This window comes from Trachurus japonicus, chromosome 6 (genome assembly GCF_045865225.1).
Source record: "Trachurus japonicus isolate A0001 chromosome 6, Traja_1.0".
Taxonomy (NCBI): Eukaryota; Metazoa; Chordata; class Actinopteri; order Carangiformes; family Carangidae; genus Trachurus; species Trachurus japonicus.
Genome location: NC_140912.1, coordinates 34743115 through 34765307, shown reverse-complemented (window position 1 = coordinate 34765307; position 22193 = coordinate 34743115). Strand labels below are relative to the sequence as shown.

At 45.0% G+C, this 22193-nt stretch overlaps 2 protein-coding genes across 2 annotated transcripts in view; both read left to right on the top strand.

The window, feature by feature from the left end:
* Positions 1 to 11981, top strand: part of LOC146986554 (protein NLRC3-like) — a 28565-nt gene extending 16584 nt beyond the window's left edge. Inside the window, exons 3-4 of the mRNA XM_085780394.1 lie at positions 10049 to 11610; positions 11804 to 11981. Of these exons, the coding sequence (XP_085636520.1) occupies positions 10049 to 11610; positions 11804 to 11981 (1740 nt within the window). The remainder of the gene's footprint in view (positions 1 to 10048; positions 11611 to 11803) is intronic.
* LOC146986534 (uncharacterized) overlaps positions 1 to 22193 on the top strand; it is a 1046957-nt gene that overhangs the window by 146129 nt on the left and 878635 nt on the right. Inside the window, exons 6-7 of the mRNA XM_085780502.1 lie at positions 12621 to 12794; positions 13908 to 14081. Of these exons, the coding sequence (XP_085636628.1) occupies positions 12621 to 12794; positions 13908 to 14081 (348 nt within the window). The remainder of the gene's footprint in view (positions 1 to 12620; positions 12795 to 13907; positions 14082 to 22193) is intronic.

Here is a 22193-nt window from a genome sequence, read left to right as displayed (position 1 = left end):
TGCATAAAAATATAGTTTTCACAGGGAATCAGTTCCTGTTCATTGTATCTTGTCCTCTATGGTTTATTATGTTGGAGAAGAAGCATTATTGTCAAATAGATTTTTTTAAAAGACAGTGGATTTGTTTTTATCCTAAGTTGATTATTTATATTTGTTAAACATAAATTAATGTGCAAGAGACTGAATGGTTATTTATTTTCAACCATATAAATTCTAACTTCATTTATTTGTTTTTTATTGCTTATTTAAAAATATTTGTTTCAGTCTAATTCCTACTTTGCCAGTATTATGTTTATCATGCACCAAACAACATTATAAGTAATTAATAAGTATTTATAACTTGTACAAATACATTGCAGTTCATAAAAATAATAATAATAAAAAAAGGTTGCAGTATCGTGATATTACCCTGAACCGTGATACTTTGTCTGGTATAGTACCGTGGTTACTCATTTTGGTATCGTGACAACTCTAGTGGGGGGCAGCAGGCGCTGAATTGGTGGGTTCATGTGTCTGTGGACTGTGGCTGAGCAGTTCAGAGCGGTTACAACTACTTGTAGTTTCTAAGCGGAAGGGCGTGGGGACGAGGTGGGTCGAGGAGGAGCAGGCGAGACGAGGGGATTGGATGGAGGGTACAAGCCAGTGGGAGCCGGACGGGGCGCGCCGTGCCCATTGGTCAATTTCTATGCAGGCCCACGGCTGATAGACTGAATGGATTTTTTTGATTCTTTTTGCTATTTATATTGTGTATATCGGACCACAGGACCATAATCGCTGTATAAACGATGTTAATAATAATTACCAATGCTCCAAATCGTAGACCATAGCTTTAAACTCATTACAAATTATGAAGTCCATCACTCTGTTTTTTTCAATAACTGTAAAACTTTTAAAATGTATCTCCTCCCACAATTTTTGCTCAATTGACACCAAACTTGCTACAGAGCATCTCCAGACTGTCCTCCACAAAACTTGTTTCTCGGATTTTTGATTAAGCAAAAATTGAGCCTACAGTGCAAGAGAACGTTTGACTGTAAACAGTACTGTAAACATATACCATCAAATTCTTGCTAAATACATTTTCAAACTTCCTTCCTCTTCTTCTTCTTCTTCTTCTTCTTCTTTCTTTCTTTCTTTCTTTCTTTCTTTCTTTCTTTCTTCTTCCAAGGAAGTCATACTTCCCATGGGCGAAAACTCACCAAACTTTGCACAAAGGTTCAGTCCCATGCCAGATTCACTCAACTCCAAGGACATGTGCCCCCCCCTCCTAGGGGGGGCACAATAAGCGTTTAAATTTAAAAACTTTAAAAATTCCACCAACGGTAGATGCTACAGTTTTGAAACTTCACCACAATGTAGCCTCAATACTGCTGAAACGTTTGTCCACTTAAACTTATTACAAATTATGAAGTCCATCACTCTGTTTTTTTCAATAACTGTAAAACTTTTAAAATGTATCTCCTCCCACAATTTTTGCTCAATTGTCACCAAACTTGCTACAGAGCATCTCCAGACTGTCCTCCACAAAACTTGTTTCTCTCATTTTTGATTAAGCAAAAATTGAGCCTACAGTGCATGAAAACGTTTGACTGTAAACGGTACTGTAAACATATACCATCAAATTCTTGCTAATTACATTTTCAAACTTCCTGAAAAAAAATGAGAATATTCTGGAGTCATGGTTGATGAAGTTTAGCAAATATCAGAATTTTAATTCAAAAACTGAATTTTTGAGAACATTTTGAATTCTGCTCTCATGGGAACAACTGCAATCAATGTGAGTGTGGAATTTTTAAACATCAGATTTTCTCTTATGAAGCAAAACACTTATCATTAAAAACAAATCACCAACATTTCCATGCTGTCAAGATGCAATTTATGTATTATCAGATTTTTGTTTAGATGACTGAATTTCTGACATTTTGACCATTTCATCACATCACAGCAAGCTTCTAAATTTAAAAATCCAAATAGCTTGGACTGGACCATGTGCGAAGGCTCCTAACATCTTAGAGTCACAGTAGATGTTTAACAAATACATATCATTACCTCAAAAACTCATTTTTCTTTTTACTGTGGTTTCAAATCTGCCTACACAACAGTGAATGGCTTACTCAATTTGTGAAGCCACTATTGAATTGCCACTTATCAATTAGCTCAGTGTGATGGACAATGGTCTTTGATACCCGAGGTTGTGGGTTCAATCCTCAACTGGTGCAAATTGGACATTATAAGGACAACTGTCTTGTCTTCCTATTCTCCTGTCTGTTGCTCAGAATTGCCTAAATTTGCCCAAAAGTATCCCGGACCCGACCCATCGCTGCGCAGCAGCTATAATTAGTGTGAAATGTTCTTCCTCTCCGCCATTTTCTTTATACTTTCTTCTGTTCGGCCATTTTCTTCCGCCTTTTTACGGTCTTCTTCTAGTCCTTCATACTTTGTGCTATTTCAACAATTCATATATCAAAACGTGCAGCTTTTTTTGAACTTTATCAGCATTACGTTTCTCTTTTTAACTATTTATACTTTTTAAAATATTTAACTTTTTCTGCAAATTAAACTCTAGACAAATTATTTTCTCCAGTTTTGTAGCCACACTTGTCTTCTGGCTAAAATTCTGGTCAAAAATGCAAAGAGACTTAGATAATAATTTAAACTAGAAAAAGCATTTCCAAGAATGGAAATGGTGTGACTGCTGAAAGCAGCTGAACGCTGTTGCAGAATTAGCAAATAGTGCAAGCAGTGATCACCATACAAATGTTTGACCAAGGTCGGAATCGAACTCACAACCTCATGGTCAGTAGATTTCCACTCTGCCTCTAGGCCACAGTGCACACACAGTTGCAGAGACTGTTGTCTGTTAATGATCTGCACACTGTCAACATCAAGAAAGCTTGAGAGTCAAGCTTGAATGACTTAGAATGAAAATTTCTGTGAATTTCAGGCTGAGAGCAGCAGTTTCAACATGAAGCAAGTTATCAGAAGTCAACAGAGGACGACTGGGAAAATAATTCACTATAATTGTTGTTGAGGCAAGATTTGAACCAGCAACCTTCAGGTCTCCAGACCAGCAAGCTAACCACTAGGCTACAGACAGAGACAGTATTTGAAGGGCAAAGAAAACCTTTGATAAGAGGATCACTGGCTTCTGCTTAAAAAAAAAAAGTAAGGAAAGTGCAGAAATTAACCACAACAAGTAAGTAGAGGACACTTTTGTGAAAATATTGCAAGCAGTGATGACCATACAAATGGTTGACCAAGGTAGGAATTGAACCGACAATCTCATGGTCAGAAGACTTTGACTTTGCCTCTAGGCCACAGTGTACACACTGTTGCAAAGACTGTTGTCTGTTGATGAGCTGCACTCTGTCTCACTCTGAAGTTAACGAGCTGCACCTATTTGAAACACACTGTGTCAACACTAAGAAAGCTTGAGAGTCAAGCTTGAATGACTTAGAATGAAAATGTCTGTGAATTTCAGGCTGAGAGCAGCAGTTTCAACATGAAGCAAGTTATCAGAAGTCAACAGAGGACGACTGGGAAAATAATTCACTATAATTGTTATTGAGGCAAGATTTGAACCAGTAACCTTCAGGTCTCCAGCTCAGCAAGCTAACCACTAGGCTACAGGCGGAGACAGTATGTGAGGGGCAAAGAAAACCTTTAATAAGAGGATCACTGGCTCCTGCTTAAAAAAAAAGGTAAGGAAAGTGCAGAAATTAGCCACACCAAGAAAGAAGAGGACTTTTTTGTGACCTGTGACTATTTTTTGGTGAATTAACGACCACCTGTAACCAATTGAGGGTGATGGAGGGGAGCAGAATTCATAACAAGAGTGCTCAACCTGGATTTGAACCAGTGACCTTGGGGTTGGCAAGCAGCAACCCTAACCACTACACTAGAGTCGAGTTGGGGAGATGAGAGGTTGAGACTTTGATGAATGTGAGATTTTTCAATGATGCTTAAAATAAAAAGAAATTAGTATAAATTAGCCACACCAAGTAAGAAGAGGACTTTTTTGTGACCTGTGACTATTTTTTGGTGAATTCAAATGAATTAAAAAGCACTTAACAGCAAGTTACAAAGTTGAGCTCCTTCTCCTGCTGCTGTAAAAAAAATGTATTGGGCTGAATGAGAGCAGAGAGCTCCCTGGCTGCATTTAAAAAATATTTTAAATTATTATCTAAGTCTCTTTGCATTTTTGACCAGAATTTTAGCCAGAAGACAAGTGTGGCTACAAAACTGGAGAAAATAATTTGTCTAGAGTTTAATTTGTGGCCGTGCTGACAGTTTAGCCAGAAAAACTCTAGAATGTTTTTTTGCCTCTATCCACTCTAGCACCACTCTAGCTCTGCTCGTTAGACGCAATACACACCCATTATAAAGCTGAAAAAAATCAGAAAAAGTTAAATATTTGAAAAAGTATAAATAGTTAAAAAGAGAAAAGTAATGCCGATAAAGTTCAAAAAAAGCTGCATGTTTTGATATATGAATTGTTGAAATAGCACAAAGTATGAAGGACTAGAAGAAGACCGTAAAAAGGCGGAAGAAAATGGCCAAACAGAAGAACCCACAACCTCATGGTCAGTAGACTTGCACTCTGCCTCTAGGCCACAGTGCACACACAGTTGCAGAGACTGTTGTCTGTTAATGATCTGCACTCTGTCTCACTCTGAAGTTAACGAGCCAAAAGCTGCACCTGTTGGAAACACTGTCAACATCAAGAAAGCTTGAGAGTCATGCTTGAATGACTTAGAATGAAAATTTCTGTGAATTTCAGGCTGAGAGCAGCAGTTTCAACATGAAGCAAGTTATCAGAAGTCAACAGAGGACGACTGGGAAAATAATTCACTATAATTGTTGTTGAGGCAAGATTTGAACCAGCAACCTTCAGGTCTTCAGACCAGCAAGTTAACCACTAGGCTACAGACAGAGACAGTATGTGAGGGGCAAAGAAAACCTTTGATAAGAGGATCACTGGCTTCTGCTTAAAAAAAAAGTAAGGAAAGTGCAGAAATTAACCACAACAAGTAAGTAGAGGACACTTTTGTGAAAATAGTGCAAGCAGTGATGACCATACAAATGGTCAGAGACAGAAGAACAATAGTGTGAAATATTTTTTAAATGCAGCCAGGGAGCTCTCTGCTCTCATTCAGCCCAATGCATTTTTTTCACAGCAGCAGGAGAAGGAGCTCAACTTTGTAACTTGCTGTTAAGTGCTTTTTAATTCATTTTAATTCACCAAAAAATAGTCACAGGTCACAAAAAAGTCCTCTTCTTGCTTGGTGTGGCTAATTTCTGCACTTTCCTTACTTTTTTTTTTAAGCATCATTGAAAAATCTCACATTCATCAAAGTCTCAACCTCATCCCCACAACTCCACTGTAGTGTAGGGGGTAGGGTTGCCTCTTGCCAACCCCAAGGTCACTGGTTCGAATCCAAGGGATGAATTCTTGTTATGTTATGTTGAATTCTGCTCTCCTCCCCCGCCTTCAATTGGTTACAGGTGTTTGTTATCTCCTTCATTACTCATACCAGTTTGCAGCACATCATCATATTACAATGAATGACAACAGTCTTGAAAGCAGTGTGCTCTCTGTAGCCGAGTGGCAAAGTAAAGCCTTAATGATCATAAGGTCATGGGTTCGATTCCTGCCTCAGTCATTTCACATCTTTGCTTGACTTTTGATTCCAATTATTCAGCTGTCATTGGACAGTCTTTGATTCCTCATAGTATAAAGCTCATTGTAACTCAGGTTCTCTGTGGCCATATGGTTAGTGTGTTAGGTTACCACTCATGAAGTTGTGGGTTCAATTCCTTCCATGGACATGTTTCTTGTATGCCATTCATGTCACGTTGCATGTCTTTGTCAATTTATTCTGCTAATTCAGCATGGTTCAGCATTGGGTTTCAGCATTCACACGTATGTTCCATTAGGAAATGCTGTTTCTAGTTAGATTACTCAGCCCAATGCATTTGTTCTTCTGTTCGACCATTTTCTTCCACCTTTTTACGGTCTTCTTCTAGTCCTTCATGCTTTGTGCTATTTCAACAATTCATATATCAAAACGTGCACCTTTTTCTCGACTTTATCGGATGTATTCAAATTTTTCATACTTTTTATACTTTTTCAAATATTTAACTTTTTCAGATTTTCAATGAGTGTGTATGGGGTTGGGTCAGAGTGGGTGATGTCATCGTAGAGTGCAGGAGATCCAAAAAAGCGACTGGAACTTTTCTTCTGAAACTGCCAGCAAAGCTACAAATGACACTCTACACTCATGATTTGAAACAGTTTGTAGCCACGCTTGTCTTCTGGCTAAAACTCTGGTCAAAAATGCAAAGAGACTTAGATAATAATTTAAAATATTTTTTAAATGCAGCCAGGGAGCTCTCTGCTCTCATTCAGCCCAATGCATTTTTTTCACAGCAGCAGGAGAAGGAGCTCAACTTTGTAACTTGCTGTTAAGTGCTTTTTAATTCATTTTAATTCACCAAAAAATAGTCACAGGTCACAAAAAAGTCCTCTTCTTGCTTGGTGTGGCTAATTTCTGCACTTTCCTTACTTTTTTTTTTAAGCATCATTGAAAAATCTCACATTCATCAAAGTCTCAACCTCATCCCCACAACTCCACTGTAGTGTAGGGGGTAGGGTGGCCTCTTGCCAACCCCAAGGTCACTGGTTCGAATCCAAGGGATGAATTCTTGTTATGTTATGTTGAATTCTGCTCTCCTCCCCCGCCTTCAATTGGTTACAGGTGTTTGTTATCTCCTTCATTACTCATACCAGTTTGCAGCACATCATCATATTACAATGAATGACAACAGTCTTGAAAGCAGTGTGCTCTCTGTAGCCGAGTGGCAAAGTAAAGCCTTAATGATCATAAGGTCATGGGTTCGATTCCTGCCTCAGTCATTTCACATCTTTGCTTGACTTTTGATTCCAATTATTCAGCTGTCATTGGACAGTCTTTGATTCCTCATAGTATAAAGCTCATTGTAACTCAGGTTCTCTGTGGCCATATGGTTAGTGTGTTAGGTTACCACTCATGAAGTTGTGGGTTCAATTCCTTCCATGGACATGTTTCTTGTATGCCATTCATGTCACGTTGCATGTCTTTGTCAATTTATTCTGCTAATTCAGCATGGTTCAGCATTGGGTTTCAGCATTCACACGTATGTTCCGTTAGGAAATGCTGTTTCTAGTTAGATTACTCAGCCCAATGCATTTGTTCTTCTGTTCGACCATTTTCTTCCACCTTTTTACGGTCTTCTTCTAGTCCTTCATGCTTTGTGCTATTTCAACAATTCATATATCAAAACGTGCACCTTTTTCTCGACTTTATCGGATGTATTCAAATTTTTCATACTTTTTATACTTTTTCAAATATTTAACTTTTTCAGATTTTCAATGAGTGTGTATGGGGTTGGGTCAGAGTGGGTGATGTCATCGTAGAGTGCAGGAGATCCAAAAAAGCGACTGGAACTTTTCTTCTGAAACTGCCAGCAAAGCTACAAATGACACTCTACACTCATGATTTGAAACAGTTTGTAGCCACGCTTGTCTTCTGGCTAAAACTCTGGTCAAAAATGCAAAGAGACTTAGATAATAATTTAAAATATTTTTTAAATGCAGCCAGGGAGCTCTCTGCTCTCATTCAGCCCAATGCATTTTTTTCACAGCAGCAGGAGAAGGAGCTCAACTTTGTAACTTGCTGTTAAGTGCTTTTTAATTCATTTTAATTCACCAAAAAATAGTCACAGGTCACAAAAAAGTCCTCTTCTTGCTTGGTGTGGCTAATTTCTGCACTTTCCTTACTTTTTTTTTAAGCATCATTGAAAAATCTCACATTCATCAAAGTCTCAACCTCTCTTTTCCACAATTCCACTGTAGTATAGGGGGTAGGGTGGCCGCTTGCCAACCCCAAGGTCACTGGTCCAAGGGAAGAACTCAATTTTCAATTCTCGATTCCTCATAGTATAAAGCTCATTGTAACTCAGGTCCTCTGTGGCCATATGGTTAGTGTGTTAGGTTACCACTCATGGAGTTGTGGGTTCAATTCCTTCCATGGACATGTTTCTTGTATGCCATTCCGCATGTCTTTGTCAATTTATTCTGCTAATTCAGCATGGTTCAGCATTGGGTTTCAGCATTCACACGCATGTTCCGTTAGGAAATGCTGTTTCTAGTCTTCTTCTTCTTTCTTTCTTCTTCCAAGGAAGTCATACTTCCCATGGGCGAAAACTCACCAAACTTTACAGAAACATCCGAACCCATGCCAGATTAACTCAACTCCAAGGACATGTGACCCCCCTCTTAGGGGGGGGGGCACAAAAAGCGTTTAAATTAAAAAACTTTAAAAATTCCTCCCAAACCAACGGTAGATGCTAAAGTTTTGAAACTTCACCATAATGTAGCCTCAATACTGCTGAAACTTTTGTCCACTTAAACTCATTACAAATTATGAAGTCCATCACTCTGTTTTTTTCAATAACTGTAAAACTTTTAAAATGTATCTCCTCCCACAATTTTTGCTAAATTGTCACCAAACTTGCTACAGAGCATCTCCAGACTGTCCTCCACAAAACTTGTTTCTCGGATTTTTGATTAAGCAAAAATTGAGTCTACAGTGCATGAAAACGTTTGACTGTAAACAGTACTGTAAACATATACCATCAAATTCTTGCTAAATACATTTTCAGTCTTCCTGAAAAAAATGACAATATTTTGGAGTCATGGTTGATGAAGTTTAACAAATATCAGAATTTTAACTCAAAAACTGAATTTTCTAGAACATTTTGAATTCTGCTCTCATGGGAACAACTGCAGTCAATGTGAGACTGAAATTTTTAAACATCATATTATCTCTTATGAAGCAAAACACTTATCATTAAAAACAAATCACCAACATTTCCATGCTGTCTAGATGCAATTTATGTATTATCAGATTTTTGTTTAGATGACAGAATTTCTGACATTTTGACCATTTCATCACAACAGCTGCCCGGGCACTGACTCACCTGAGTGGATAAATGAAGCTACACAGCAGGTCTCACTACCAGCCAATTAGCTCAGCGAGTTAGGAGCTGGTTCTTGGTGTCAGAGATTGTGAGTTCGAGACCCAACAACAGTGATGAAGATGATGATGATGATGACAGATCAAAATGTCAGATGTCCTCAACATGAAACACAAGTCAGTTGTACTGATGGTGGCATCACAGTAAGCCTCTAAATTTAAAAATCCAAATAGCTTGGACTGGACCATGTGCGAAGGCTCCTAACATCTTAGACTCATAGTAGATGTTTGACAAATACATATCAGAATTTTACCTCAAAAACAGATTTTTCTTTTTACTGTGGTTTCAAATCTGCCTACACGACAGTGAATGGCTTACTCAATTTGTGAAGCCACTGTTGCAATGCCACTTGTCAATTAGCTCAGTGTGATAGACAATGGTCTTTGGATCCAGAGGTTGTGGGTACAATCCTCAACTGGTGCAAATTGAACATTACAAGGTCAACTGTCCTGTCTTCCTATTCTCCTGTTTGTTGCTCAGAATTGCCTACATTTGCCTAAAAGTAGCCCTGACCCGACTCATCGCTGCGCAGCAGCTATAATTGTTGTCTATAGTTTTTCTGTAGCTGATGAAAATAATCTCATCAGATTGCCAGACTCTCTGTCTTCAGTCTGACTCGTTCTCTTCTCTCTCAGCAGATCGTGGTCTGCAGGAGGTTTTAGATCAACATAAGATCAGTCTGAGTAGCAGATGTGAACGAGTGACTGAAGGAACTGAGGGAACAGGAAGTGGAACCCTCCTCAACAGGATCTACACTGAGCTCTACATCACAGAGGGACAGAGTGAAGTGGTTAATACCCAACATGAGGTGAGACAGCTGGAGACAACGTCCAAGAAGAAGACCCTCCATGACTCTCCAATCAAGTGCAGCGACATCTTTAAAGACTTACCTGTCCAACAGAGAGACGTCTCTACAGTCTCACCTGTCCAACAGAGAGAGGATGTCTCTACGGTCTCACCTGTCCAACAGAGAGAGGAAGTCTCTACGGTCTCACCTGTCCAACAGAGACCCATCAGAGTGGTTCTGACCAACGGCGTCGCTGGCGTTGGAAAAACCTTCTCGGTGCAGAAGTTCACTCTGGACTGGGCCGAGGGCTTGGAGAACCAAGATGTCAGTCTGCTGGTTCTGCTTTCGTTCAGGGAGCTGAACCTGATCAGAGATCAGCGGTTGAGTCTTCTCGGGCTGCTCCATGTTTTCCATCCAACATTACAGAAGGTCACAGCAGAGCAGCTGGCTGTCTGTAAACTTCTCTTCATCTTTGACGGCCTGGATGAAAGCCGACTGTCACTGGACTTCAAGAAGAAGAAGTTTGTGTCTGATGTCACACGGACGTCATCAGTCAACGTGCTGCTGACAAACCTCATCCAGGGGAATCTGCTTCCCTCGGCTCTGGTCTGGATCACCTCCAGACCTGCAGCAGCCAATCAGATCCCTCCTACATGTGTTGACAGGGTAACAGAGGTCCGAGGCTTCACTGACGCCCAGATGGAGGAGTACTTCAGGAGGAGGTCCAGTGATGAAGATCTGTCCAGAAGAATCATCTCACACATCAAGACGTCCAGGACCCTCCACATCATGTGTCAAGTCCCAGTCTTCTGCTGGATCAGTGCTACAGTTCTGGAGCACATGTTGACCACAGACCACAGAGGAGAGCTGCCCAAGACCACGACTGACCTGTTCTCACACTTCCTGCTGGTCCAGACAAAGAGGAAGAACAACAAGTACGGTGAAGGACATGAGACGAGTCCACAGGAGCTGACGGAGGCCGACAGGGAAGTTCTTCTGAAGCTGGGGAGGCTGGCGTTTAAACAGCTCAAGAAAGGAAACATCATGTTCTACCAAAAAGACCTGGAGCAGTGTGGTCTGGATGTCACAGAGGCCTTGGTGAACTCAGGGCTCTGTACTGAGATCTTCAAAAGAGAGAGTGTGATCTTCCAGAAAACAGTCTACTGCTTTGTTCATCTGAGTGTTCAGGAGTTTCTGGCTGCAGTCTACATGTTCCACTGTTTCACCAACAGGGACACAAAGGTCCTCAAGAAGTTCCTGGCAGAACAACATCTTGATTTAACCCTGGATGTCTTCCTGCAGAGCGCCATGCAGAAATCCCTCAGCAGTAGAAATGGTCACCTGGACCTGTTCGTTCGCTTCCTCCATGGCCTCTCTCTGGAGTCCAACCAGAGGCTGTTAGGAGGTCTGCTGGGTCAGACAGACAACAGACCAGGAACCATCCAGAGAATCATCAACAACCTGAAGGAGATGAAGACTTATAAAATCTCTCCTGACAGAAGCATCAACATCTTCCACTGTCTGATGGAGATGAAGGACCAGTCAGTTCATCAGCAGATCCAACAGTTCCTCAAGTCAGAGAAGAGATCAGAGGAGGAACTCTCTGATATCCAGTGTTCAGCTCTGGCCTACATGCTGCAGATGTCAGAGCAGGTTCTGGACGAGTTGGACCTGAAGAAGTACAACACATCAGAGGAGGGACGACGGAGACTGATCCCAGCTGTGAGGAACTGCAGGAAGGCTCGGTGGGTCCAGACATGATCAATATAATTATTGATCGGTAGTTTAGATCAGTAGTTCACATAAACAGAGTTTTTCTTATTTTTCTCATTATTTTTGACCAAGTTTGACTTTGATCATCAGATGCATCAACTGTGTTTTTACTGCAGCTTTCATCTGGTTTGATTCTGACACATTTGATATTTTCTCTCTTCACAGACTTGTTGGTTGTGAACTCTCAGAGAGTCACTGTGAAGTCGTGGCCTCAGCTCTGAACTCCAACTCCTCCCACCTGACACAACTGGACCTGAGTAGAAACAACCTGAGTGATTCATCAGTGAAGGTTCTGTGTGCTGGACTGGAGAGTCCAAACTGTAGACTGGAGACTCTGAGGTGAGTTCACTCACTGACAGATGTGATGTAGATCTGAGTTTTCCCTCTTTTAAATCACTTGCTTTGAGCAGCCTAGTCTGTCGTATGAAGTAGCCAATCATGTTGATACGTTTTGTGCAATGGTATGGGAATGTTTGTATTGTTTGTTAAGTGGATGTATGTGTTTTTATTGGGTGGCAAAGCAGTTTCCCCTTGGGGATCAATGAAGTGTTCTAATCTAATCTAATCATTTGCTTGGTTCTGGGTCAAAGGTCAAAGCAGCTTCCCAGTGTGAGAGGTCAGGTTAAAGTCCTGTAGCTCAGAGAACAGTGTTGGTTTGATGATCCCACTGTGGAGACACTGAGGCTCATGAACATCAACACTGGGCTCCACAGGAAGGAAGCTTCAGCTCATGGTCACATGACATTAAAGGAGTTTACTTCCTGTCCACAGTGTCTGTGAAGCAGCCTCTGGTCACATGACTCCACTGTCAGTGAGGGGTCAGAGGTCAGCTTCAGACAGTGGACAGTTTCTCCTGAGCCACTGTGACTGTCTCCACAGCCTCTGGACCTGAAGCTTCTTCAGCTCTGAACAGATGATGAGACACTGAACGCTGTCAACAAGGAGCTTTGTCCTCAACTCACTGCTTTTATTCTTCATTCAGATTGGAGGGCTGCAGTTTGTCACAGATCAGCTGTTCTTCTCTGGGCTCAGCTCTGAAGTCCAACCCCTCCCACCTGAGAGAACTGGACCTGACCAACAACACCCTGCAGGATTCAGGAGTGAAGCATCTGAGTGGTTTTCTGGAGAGTCCAGACTGTAGACTGGAGACTCTGAGGTCAGACGCTGTTTTATTTCCGTCAGATAAAAGCTGCTGTTGTTCTTCAGATGAAGCTCATTAAGGTGTTCACCTCTCCAGTGGAGCATCACTGCAGTTGAATTAGCTGCTAAACTGCTGGAGGCTAAAAAGCCAGGGGACACGTCTGTGTGTTGACCATTCACCAAGGCAACGTGAACAGAAGTGCAGCTCAGACATGGTGCAGTTAAGTTAAGAGGCAGCGTAGCGTTGTGCCTTTTCACCTCCATGTGAACTCTCTGTGGGAACTTACTGCACATGTGCAAACAGCCACATACACACCATACTGACAGAAGAGGCAGAGAAGCTCTGGGCCTTTGCTCTGTAATACTACACATGGCTGAGTGGTTTGTGCAGCTGCTGCCTGGACAGAAGCTAGCTCTGTTCATTGTCTTTTATTAGACCATGAAAATCACCAAATTCTGACACATTGAACTTGTAGTAAAGTTATCTGAAAGTCAAAAAGAATCCAACTTTAGATGAAGTGAATAAATCAAAGCCCTGACTGCACCTCACTGGTTTTTAGTCCAGTCTCTGTTTCTCTTCATGTTTCACCTCCACTACAGAAACACATGTGATGTATCAGACAATAACTGATCTATAATCAATAGCTGCTGGCTCCACCTCTTTCCTGGGGCTTTGTGATGTTTATAGTGAAAGATTCAAAGCCAACATCCCACAATAAGCATTTTTTCTGTCTCTGAGCTTCATTCAACATGTGTTTCTACACGTTAGTTGTCATAGTAACAGAGTTCAGCCTTACATGTTTGTTGTCTTGAGCATGGTCAGTAAATCTCTGATCAATGTGGCTGCACAACATGAGTTTGTCTGGATGGAGCCACAGGTGGAGCTGACAGGTGAAGAGGCGGAGTCACTGCGTCTGTGTTGAAGCAGCAGCAGCTTCTCATGAATATTAATGAGCTGTTTTCTCTCTATGTGACTGTTTAACCTGCTTCCTGTTGCTTCAGCTGCTGGACTTTGATTTTCTAAACTTGTTCTTTCTGAAGCTTCTTCAGCTCTGAACAGATGATGAGACACTGAACGCTGTCAACAAGGAGCTTTGTCCTCAACTCACTGATTTTATTCTTTATTCAGATTGGAGCTCTGCAGTTTGTCAGAGATCAGCTGTTCTTCTCTGGTCTCAGCTCTGAAGTCCAACCCCTCCCACCTGAGAGAACTGGACCTGAGCTGGAACAAGCTGCAGGATTCAGGAGTGAAGTATCTGAGTGGTTTTCTGGAGAGTCCAGACTGTAGACTGGAGACTCTGAGGTCAGTTCACTGACTGTTACTGTTGTAGATCTTAGATCTTTGATCCACAACTGAACCTGATTGATCTTCACTCAGAACTTGAATCATTGACTTTGATGTCATGAATGAAGGACGTTTGAAATAGTTGTTGTCTCATGTTTCCACTTGTTCTTCTCTCACACTGACAATGACTCTTCACTTTCAGCTCATTTCACTCAGTCTGATCAATAATCACTGAAGTGATCTGATCACTTTATATGTGTGTGTGTGTGTGTGTGTGTGTGTGTGTGTGTGTGTGTGTGTGTGTGTGTGATCGTCATCTTCTTCTTTTATTCTTTATTCAGATTGGAGAACTGCAGGTTGTCAGACATCAGCTGTTCTTCTCTGGCCTCAGCTCTGAAGTCCAACCCCTCCCACCTGAGAGAACTGGACCTGAAAGGATACAACAACCTGAGCTCTTCAGCTCTGCAGCAGCTTCGTGATCTTGTGAAGAATCCAGACTTTCGACTGGAGACTCTGTTGTGAGTCTGATCTGTAGCTGTTTCCACAGCTGATGAGACTGTGGGAGTGAAATAAAGTGTAAAGTGCAGCAGGTGAACCTGTCAGGATGTGACATCACACATGACATCATCTATGACATCACAGACTCAGAAAACGCTGCAGCAGCTTCAATGTGTCAATCATCAGTGATCCAGTCACAGGTAAAGGTGTTGAGTCAAACAGGAACAATGAGCTTCACCTGTCACTCAAGTACAGGAAGTACTTTTACTCCACTAACTCCAAACTTAATACTTTTACCTTGATACTGTCATTATAGAAACTTTTACTCTGCTCCTATATTATAGTATTCACTGTGATACCTTGTAAGAAGTACTTTTACTCTGATGCTGTAACTACTCTTATTGTTCTACTGTAAGTACATGAGTTATTTTTACTGTGTTACTGTTAGTACAGGGAGTACTTTTACTGTGGTACTGTAAATAAAGGATACCTTATGAAGTACAATTACTCTGTTTCTGAAAATACTTTTACTCTGGTACTGTAAATGTGATAAGTATCCACTGTGATATCTTGAAAAAAGTACTTTTACTCTTATGCTGTTTACAGAAACTACTTTTATTGTTGTGCTATAAATACATCAAGTACTTTTACTTTGGTACTGTAACTAAAGGATACCTTATATAAAGTACTTTAACTCTGATACTGTATCTACAGGAAATACCTTTATTTTTATGTTATTACATATGGCTTATTAAGTAGTTTTACTGTGTTACAGTAACTACAGTGAAGAACTGTTTACTTTGGTACTATTAATACAGTAAGTGTTTATAATATTGTAACTACAGGAAGTACTTTTGCTGTGGAACTTTAAGTACTGTGAAGTAAAAATATCACTAACTTTTCTCTCCAAAAGAAAGAAAAACAAACATCTCTTATCATAACTTTATTGACACAAACTCTAAACTGAAAAGGCACCTTACAATGTTATTACATTAGCAATGTTACATCTCATATTGTCTCTGTACAAAGACAACAAAGAGCTTTTTAACAGTGAAAACAGTTCAACCTGTTCAAGAGTTGTGTTTGGGCAACACGGCCACACAACAGGAGAAACACTGAAATAGTTTATTCTTGGCCACATCAGAGTGAAGTTATTAACTTTACTGATTATCCATCTGATTATCTGTCCTGCTGCGAGCGCTCAGCTTCTTTCAGTGGCCTCCATAGACTGTAGAGAGAAGTAAAACATCCCATAATGAGCTCCTGACGCTGGGCTCAACAGGTGAGGAGCGAATTCCCTCAGCTGAACGTCTGTAGGAGGAGACGCTCAGAGAGAAAGTCAGGAGGAGGTGGAGGAAGGGGAGGAGGAGGAGTTGGAGGAGGACAAGGAAGAGGAGGGGGAGGAGGAGGTGGAAATGGAGGAGGGAGGAGGGGGAGGAGGAAGCGGAAGAGGAGGGAGGAGGAGGAGGAGGAGGAGGAAGAGGAGAAAGAGGAGGGAGGAGGTGGAGGAGGAGGAAGAGGAGAAAGAGGAGGAGGAGGGAGGAGGAATCAGAGGGGGAGGAGGAGGAGGAAGAGGGGGAGGAGGAGAAGGAAGATGAAGAGGAGGAGGAGGGAGGAGGTAGAGGAAGAGGAGTAGGAAGAGGAGGAAGTGGAGAAGGAGGAGTAAGAGGAGGGAGGAGGTGGAGGAGTAGGGGGAGGAGGAAGAGGAGAAAGAGGAGGGAGGAGGGGGAGAAGGAGGAGGGAGAAAAGGAGGGAGGAGGTGGAGGAGGAGTAGGAGGTGGAGGAGAAAGAAGATGAGGAGGAGGTGGTATAAGAGGAGGAGGTGGAGGAGGAGAAAGAGGAGGGCGAGAAGGAGGGAGAAGAGGAGGGAGGAGGAGGAGGGAGAAGAGGAGGGAGGAGGGGGAGGAGGAAGAGGAGGGGGAGAAGGAGGAGGAGGAGGAGGAAGCGGAGAAAGAGGAGGGAGAAGAGGAGGGAGGAGGGGGAGAAGGAGGAGGAGGAAGAGGAGGGAAAAGAGGAGGGAGGAGGTTGAGGAGGAGGAAGAGGAGGGAGGAGGTGGAGGGGGGGGGGAGAACAGGAGGGAGGAGGTGGAGGAGGAGGAAGCGGAAGAGGAGGGAGGAGGTGGAGGAGGAGAAAAAGGAGGGAGGAGGTGGAGGAGTAGGGGGAGGAGGAAGAGGAGAAAGAGGAGGGAGAAGGAGGAGGAGGAAAAGGAGAAAGAGGAGGGAGAAGAGGAGGGGGAGAAGGAGGAGGAGGAAGAGGAGAAAGAGGAGGGAGAAGAGGAAGGAGGAGGGGGAGGAGGTTGAGGAGGAGGAGGAAGAGGAGGGAGGAGGTGGAGGAGGAGGAGGATGAGAAGGGAGAAGAGGACGGAGGAGGAGGAGGAGGAGGAGAAAGAAGATGAGGAGGAGGTGGAGGAGGAGAAAGAAGATGAGGAGGAGGTGGACACAAACACACTCTTGTACCTTTCAAATAAATGTCGTCACTCTGGTGAAAAACTCTCTCCGGTCCTCACAACGTAGTAAGAACAAGAACACACACACACACATGAAGCCTCGGTCTGATCCGACGTCAGGAGACGAGCAGCGTCAGATCTCCTGACTCACCTGAACGTGACGTGAGTCGTCCTCACCATCACCAACGTGCACTGAAACAGACGGAGGAGAAGATCCACTTCACTGGAGTCTGAGAAAAAACGGTTTCCTTGAACGCAGCCTGAAGAGTCACGAGTTATTAAACCAGGAGACAAACTCATTCACAAAACCTGACGAAGCTTCAGACATGTGAACACAGCGACACCTGGTGGTCGATCAGAGTTACAGCAGCTTTTTACACATCACTGACTTCACTGTGTCAATCTGGTCTCAGAGTTATTAGATCTAGATAATTAATGTTTAATGGTTATTAGTGTCGTTTACATGTGACGCTGTTAATGAGCTACAAACGATGGGACGTGATTGGACAATAAAACATCATCATTATACAACTTCACTACAGTAAAGGAAGGAGAGAGGAGAGAGAGGGAGAGGGGGAGGAGAGAGAGAGGAGGGGAGAGACTAAGAGGGGGGGAGGAGGAGGAGTAGGAGGAGGTGGAGAAGGAGGAAGGAGGAGGTGGAGGAGGAAGCGGAAGAGGAGAATAAGGAGGAGAAGGAAGAGGAGGAGACGGAGGAGAAGGAGGGATGTGGAGGAGGAGGATGTGGATGTGGAGGAGTAGGAGGAATAGGAGGAGGAGAAAGAAGAGGAGGAGGAAGAGGAGGTGGAGGAGGATGAAGACGAGGAGGAGGTGGTGCAGGAGGAGGTGGAAGAGGGGGAGACGGAGGAGGAGAATGAGGAATAGGTGGAGGGGGAGGAAGAGGAGGAGACGGAGGAGAAGGTGGAGGTGGAAGAGGAGGAGGAAGAGGAAGAAGAGAGGGAGGAAGAGGAGGAGGAACAGGAGGAAGAGGAGAAAGGAGGAAGAAGAGAGAGGAGGAGGAAGTGGAGGTAGAGAAGGAGGAGGAGGAGGAAGAGGAGGAGAAGGAAGGAGGAGGAGGAGGAGGAGGAGGAAGAGGAGAAGGAGGAGGAGGAGGAAGATGAGGAGGAGGAAGATGAGGACGAACAGGAGGAAGAGAGGGAGGAGGAGAATGAGGAAGAGGAGGAAGAGAAGGAGAAGGAGGAGGAAGAGGAGGAGGAAGAGGAGGAGGAGGAGGAGGAGGAGAAAGAGGAGGAGGAACAGGAGGAGGAGGAGGAGGAGGAGGAGGAACAGGAGGAGGAGGAGGAGAAAGAGGAGGAGGAGGAGGAGAAAGAGGAGGAGGAACAGGAGGAGGAGGAGGAGGAGGTGGAGGAGGAAGAGTAGGAGTAGGAGGTGGAGGAGGGGGAGAAGGAGGAAGAGGACGAGGAGGAGGAGGAAGAGAAGGAGGAGGAGGAGGAAGAGAAGGAGGAAGAGGAGGAGGAGGAGCAGGAGGAGGAAGAAGAGGAGGAAAAGGAAAAGGAGGAAGATGAGGAGGAGGAGGAGGAAGAGAAGAAAGAGGAGGGACAAGAGGAGGGAGGAGGTGGATGAGAAGGGGGAGGAGGAAGAGGAGGAAGAGGAGAAAGAGGAGGGAAGAGGTGGAGGAGGAGGAGGTGGAGGAGGAAGAGGAGAAAGAGGAGGGAGAAGAGGAGGGAGGAGGGGGAGGGGGAGAAAGAGGAGGAGGAGGGAGAAGAGGAGGGGGAGAAGGAGGAGGAGGAAGCGGAGAAAGAGTAGGGAGGAGGTGGAGGAGTAGGAGGATGAGGAGGGAGAAGAGGAGGAGGAGAAAGAGGAGGAGGAGGAGAAAGAAGAAGAGGAGGACGAGGACACAAACACACTCTTGTAACGCTCTTTCAAATAAAAGTCGTCACTCTGGTGAAAAACTCTCTCCGGTCCTCACAACGTAGTAAGAACAAGAACACACACACACACACACATGGAGCCTCGGTCTGATCCGACGTCAGGAGACGAGCAGCGTCAGATCACCTGACTCACCTGAACGTGACGTGAGTCGTCTTCACCGTCACCAACGTGCACTGAAACAGACGGAGGAGAAGATCCACTTCACTGGAGTCTGAGAAAAACCGGTTTCCTTGAACGCAGCCTGAAGAGTCATGAGTTATTAAACCAGGACACAAACTCATTCACAAACCCTGACGAAGCTTCAGACATGTGAACACAGCGACACCTGGTGGTCGATCAGAGTTACAGCAGCTTTTTACACATCACTGACTTCACTGTGTCAATCTGGTCTCAGAGTTATTAGATCTAGATAATTAATGTTTAATGGTTATTAGTGTTGTTTACATGTGACGCTGTTAATGAGCTACAAACGCTGGGACGTGATTGGACAATAAAACATCATCAAAATACAACTTCACTACAGTAAAGGAAGGAGAGAGAAGAGAGAGGAGAGAGGAAGGGGGGGAGGAGAGAAAGAGGAGGAGGGGGGAGAAAGAGAGAGGGAGAGGAGAGAGAGAAGGAGGGGAGAGACTAAGAGGGGGAGGAGGAGGAAGAGGTGGAAGAAGAGAGGGAGGAAGAGGAGGAGGAGAAAGTGGAGGTGGAGGTGGAAGAGGAGAAGGCAGAATAGGAAGAGGAGAAGAAGGAGGAGGTAGAGGAGGGAGGAGGAAGAGGAGGAGGGGTGGAGGAGGAGGAAGAAGAGAGGGAGGAAGAGGAGGAGAAAAAGGAAGAGGAGGAGGAGGAGGAATAGGAAGAGAAGGAGAGGGAGGAGGAAGAGGAGGAGAAGGGAGGACAAGAAGGAAGAGGAGGTGGAAGAGGGGGACGAGGAGGAGGAACAGGAGGAGGAAAAGGAAGAGGAGGAGGAGGAGGAGGTTGAGGAAAAGAGGAGAAGGAAGAGGAGGAAGAAGAGGAGGAGGAGAAGGAGAGGGAGGAGGAGAAGGGAGGACAAGAAGGAAGAGGGGGAGGAAGAGGAGGAGATGGAGGAGGAGGAGGAAGAGGAAGTTGTGGAGGAGGAGAGAGGAGGAGAAAGAAGAGGAGGAGGTGGAAGAGGAGGAGGAAGAAGAGGAGGAGGATGAGAATGAGGAACAGGAGGAGGAGGTGGAAGAGGAGGAGAAAGAAGAGGAGGAGGTGGAAGAGGAGGAGGAAGAAGAGGAGGAGGAGGAGGAGGGGGAGGAAGTGGAGGTAGAGGAGGGGGAGGAGGTGGAGGAGGAAAAGGAAGAGGAAGAGGAGGAGGAGAATGAGGAAGAGGAGGAGACGGAGGAGGAGGAGGAGGAGGAGAATGAGGAACAGGAGGAGGAGGAGGAGGAAGAAGAGAGAGGAGGAGGGGGAGGAAGTGGAGGTAGAAAAGGAGGAAGAGGAGGAGGAGGAGAATGAGGAGGAGGAGGAGGAGGAGGAGTCCAAACGTGTAGAACTAAAAGCATGAATCTCTAAATCTCTCAGAGACCGAACAGAGTCTTTTATCTTGGATCGAAGCCTCAGACGATAAAAACTGGTTTTGACGACAGAGTTGATGTGTTGGTCCAGTTATAAATCTCTGTCCAGCTTCACTCCACCATGAGAAACTGTGGTTTAACATGAGGCAGAAGGAGGTGCAGGTCCTTGAGAGGGGCATCAGAAGGAGGTCCAGGTCCTTGAGAGGGGCATCAGAAGGAGGTCCGGGTCCTTGAGAGGGGCATCAGAAGGAGGTCCAGGTCCTTGAGAGGGGCATCAGGAGGAGGTCCAGGTCCTTGAGAGGGGCATCAGAAGGAGGTCCGGGTCCTTGAGAGGGGCATCAGAAGGAGGTCCAGGTCCTTGAGAGGGGCATCAGGAGGAGGTCCGGGTCCTTGAGAGGGGCATCAGAAGGAGGTCCGGGTCCTTGAGAGGAGCATCAGAAGGAGGTCCAGGTCCTTGAGAGGGGCATCAGAAGGAGGTCCGGGTCCTTGAGAGGGGCATCAGAAGGAGGTCCGGGTCCTTCAGAGGGGCATCAGAAGGAGGTCCGAGTCCTTGAGAGGGGCATCAGGGGGAGGTCCAGGTCCTTGAGAGGGGCATCAGGAGGAGGTCCAGGTCCTTGAGAGGGGCATCAGGAGGAGGTCCAGGTCCTTGAGAGGGGCATCAGGAGGAGGTCCAGGTCCTTTAGAGGGGCATCAGAAGGAGGTCCAGGTCCTTGAGAGGGGCATCAGGAGGAGGTCCAGGTCCTTGAGAGGGGCATCAGAGGGAGGTCCAGGTCCTTGAGAGGGGCATCAGGAGGAGGTCCAGGTCCTTGAGAGGGGCATCAGAAGGAGGTCCGGGTCCTTGAGAGGGGCATCAGAAGGGGGTCCGGGTCCTTGAGAGGGGCATCAGAAGGAGGTCCGGGTCCTTGAGAGGGGCATCAGAAGGAGGTCCAGGTCCTTGAGAGGGGCATCAGGAGGAGGTCCAGGTCCTTGAGAGGGGCATCAGAAGGAGGTCCAGGTCCTTGAGAGGGGGTCCAGGTCCTTGAGAGGGGCATCAGGAGGAGGTCCAGGTCCTTGAGATGGGCATCAGAAGGAGGTCCGGGTCCTTGAGAGGGGCATCAGAAGGAGGTCCAGGTCCTTGAGAGGGGCATCAGAAGGAGGTCCAGGTCCTTGAGAGGGGCATCAGGAGGAGGTCCAGGTACTTGAGAGGGGCATCAGGAGGAGGTCCAGGTACTTGAGAGGGGCATCAGGAGGAGGTCCAGGTACTTGAGAGGGGCATCAGAAGGAGGTCCAGGTCCTTGAGAGGGGCATCAGAAGGAGGTCCAGGTCCTTGAGAGGGGCATCAGGAGGAGGTCCAGGTCCTTGAGAGGGGCATCAGGAGGAGGTCCGGGTCCTTGAGAGGGGCATCATGAGGAGGTCCAGGTCCTTGAGAGGGGCATCAGAAGTCCAGGCTTTGATGTCCCTGAGACGTCGAGCTTCAGGCGCTGCTCCTCCTCCCCCTCCTCCTCCTCCTCCTCCTCCTCCTCCTCCTCCTCCTCCTCCTCCTCCTCCTCCTCCTCCTCCTCCTCTGAACACATCAGGTCCACTGTAGCAAGTAGCCGTCCTGAACCAATCAGAGAGAGAGATGAAAATAATGCTGATAATGTGATTGGCCACCAGTGACACGCCCACTTGTTACACATGATGATTTATTCTTTCTAATCCCAGAGTCAGAGATGAACTCAGCACAATCAGCTTCTGTTCCCCACAGAAAAACACCTGTAAGATGTGTGTGCGTGTGTGTGGTGTGTG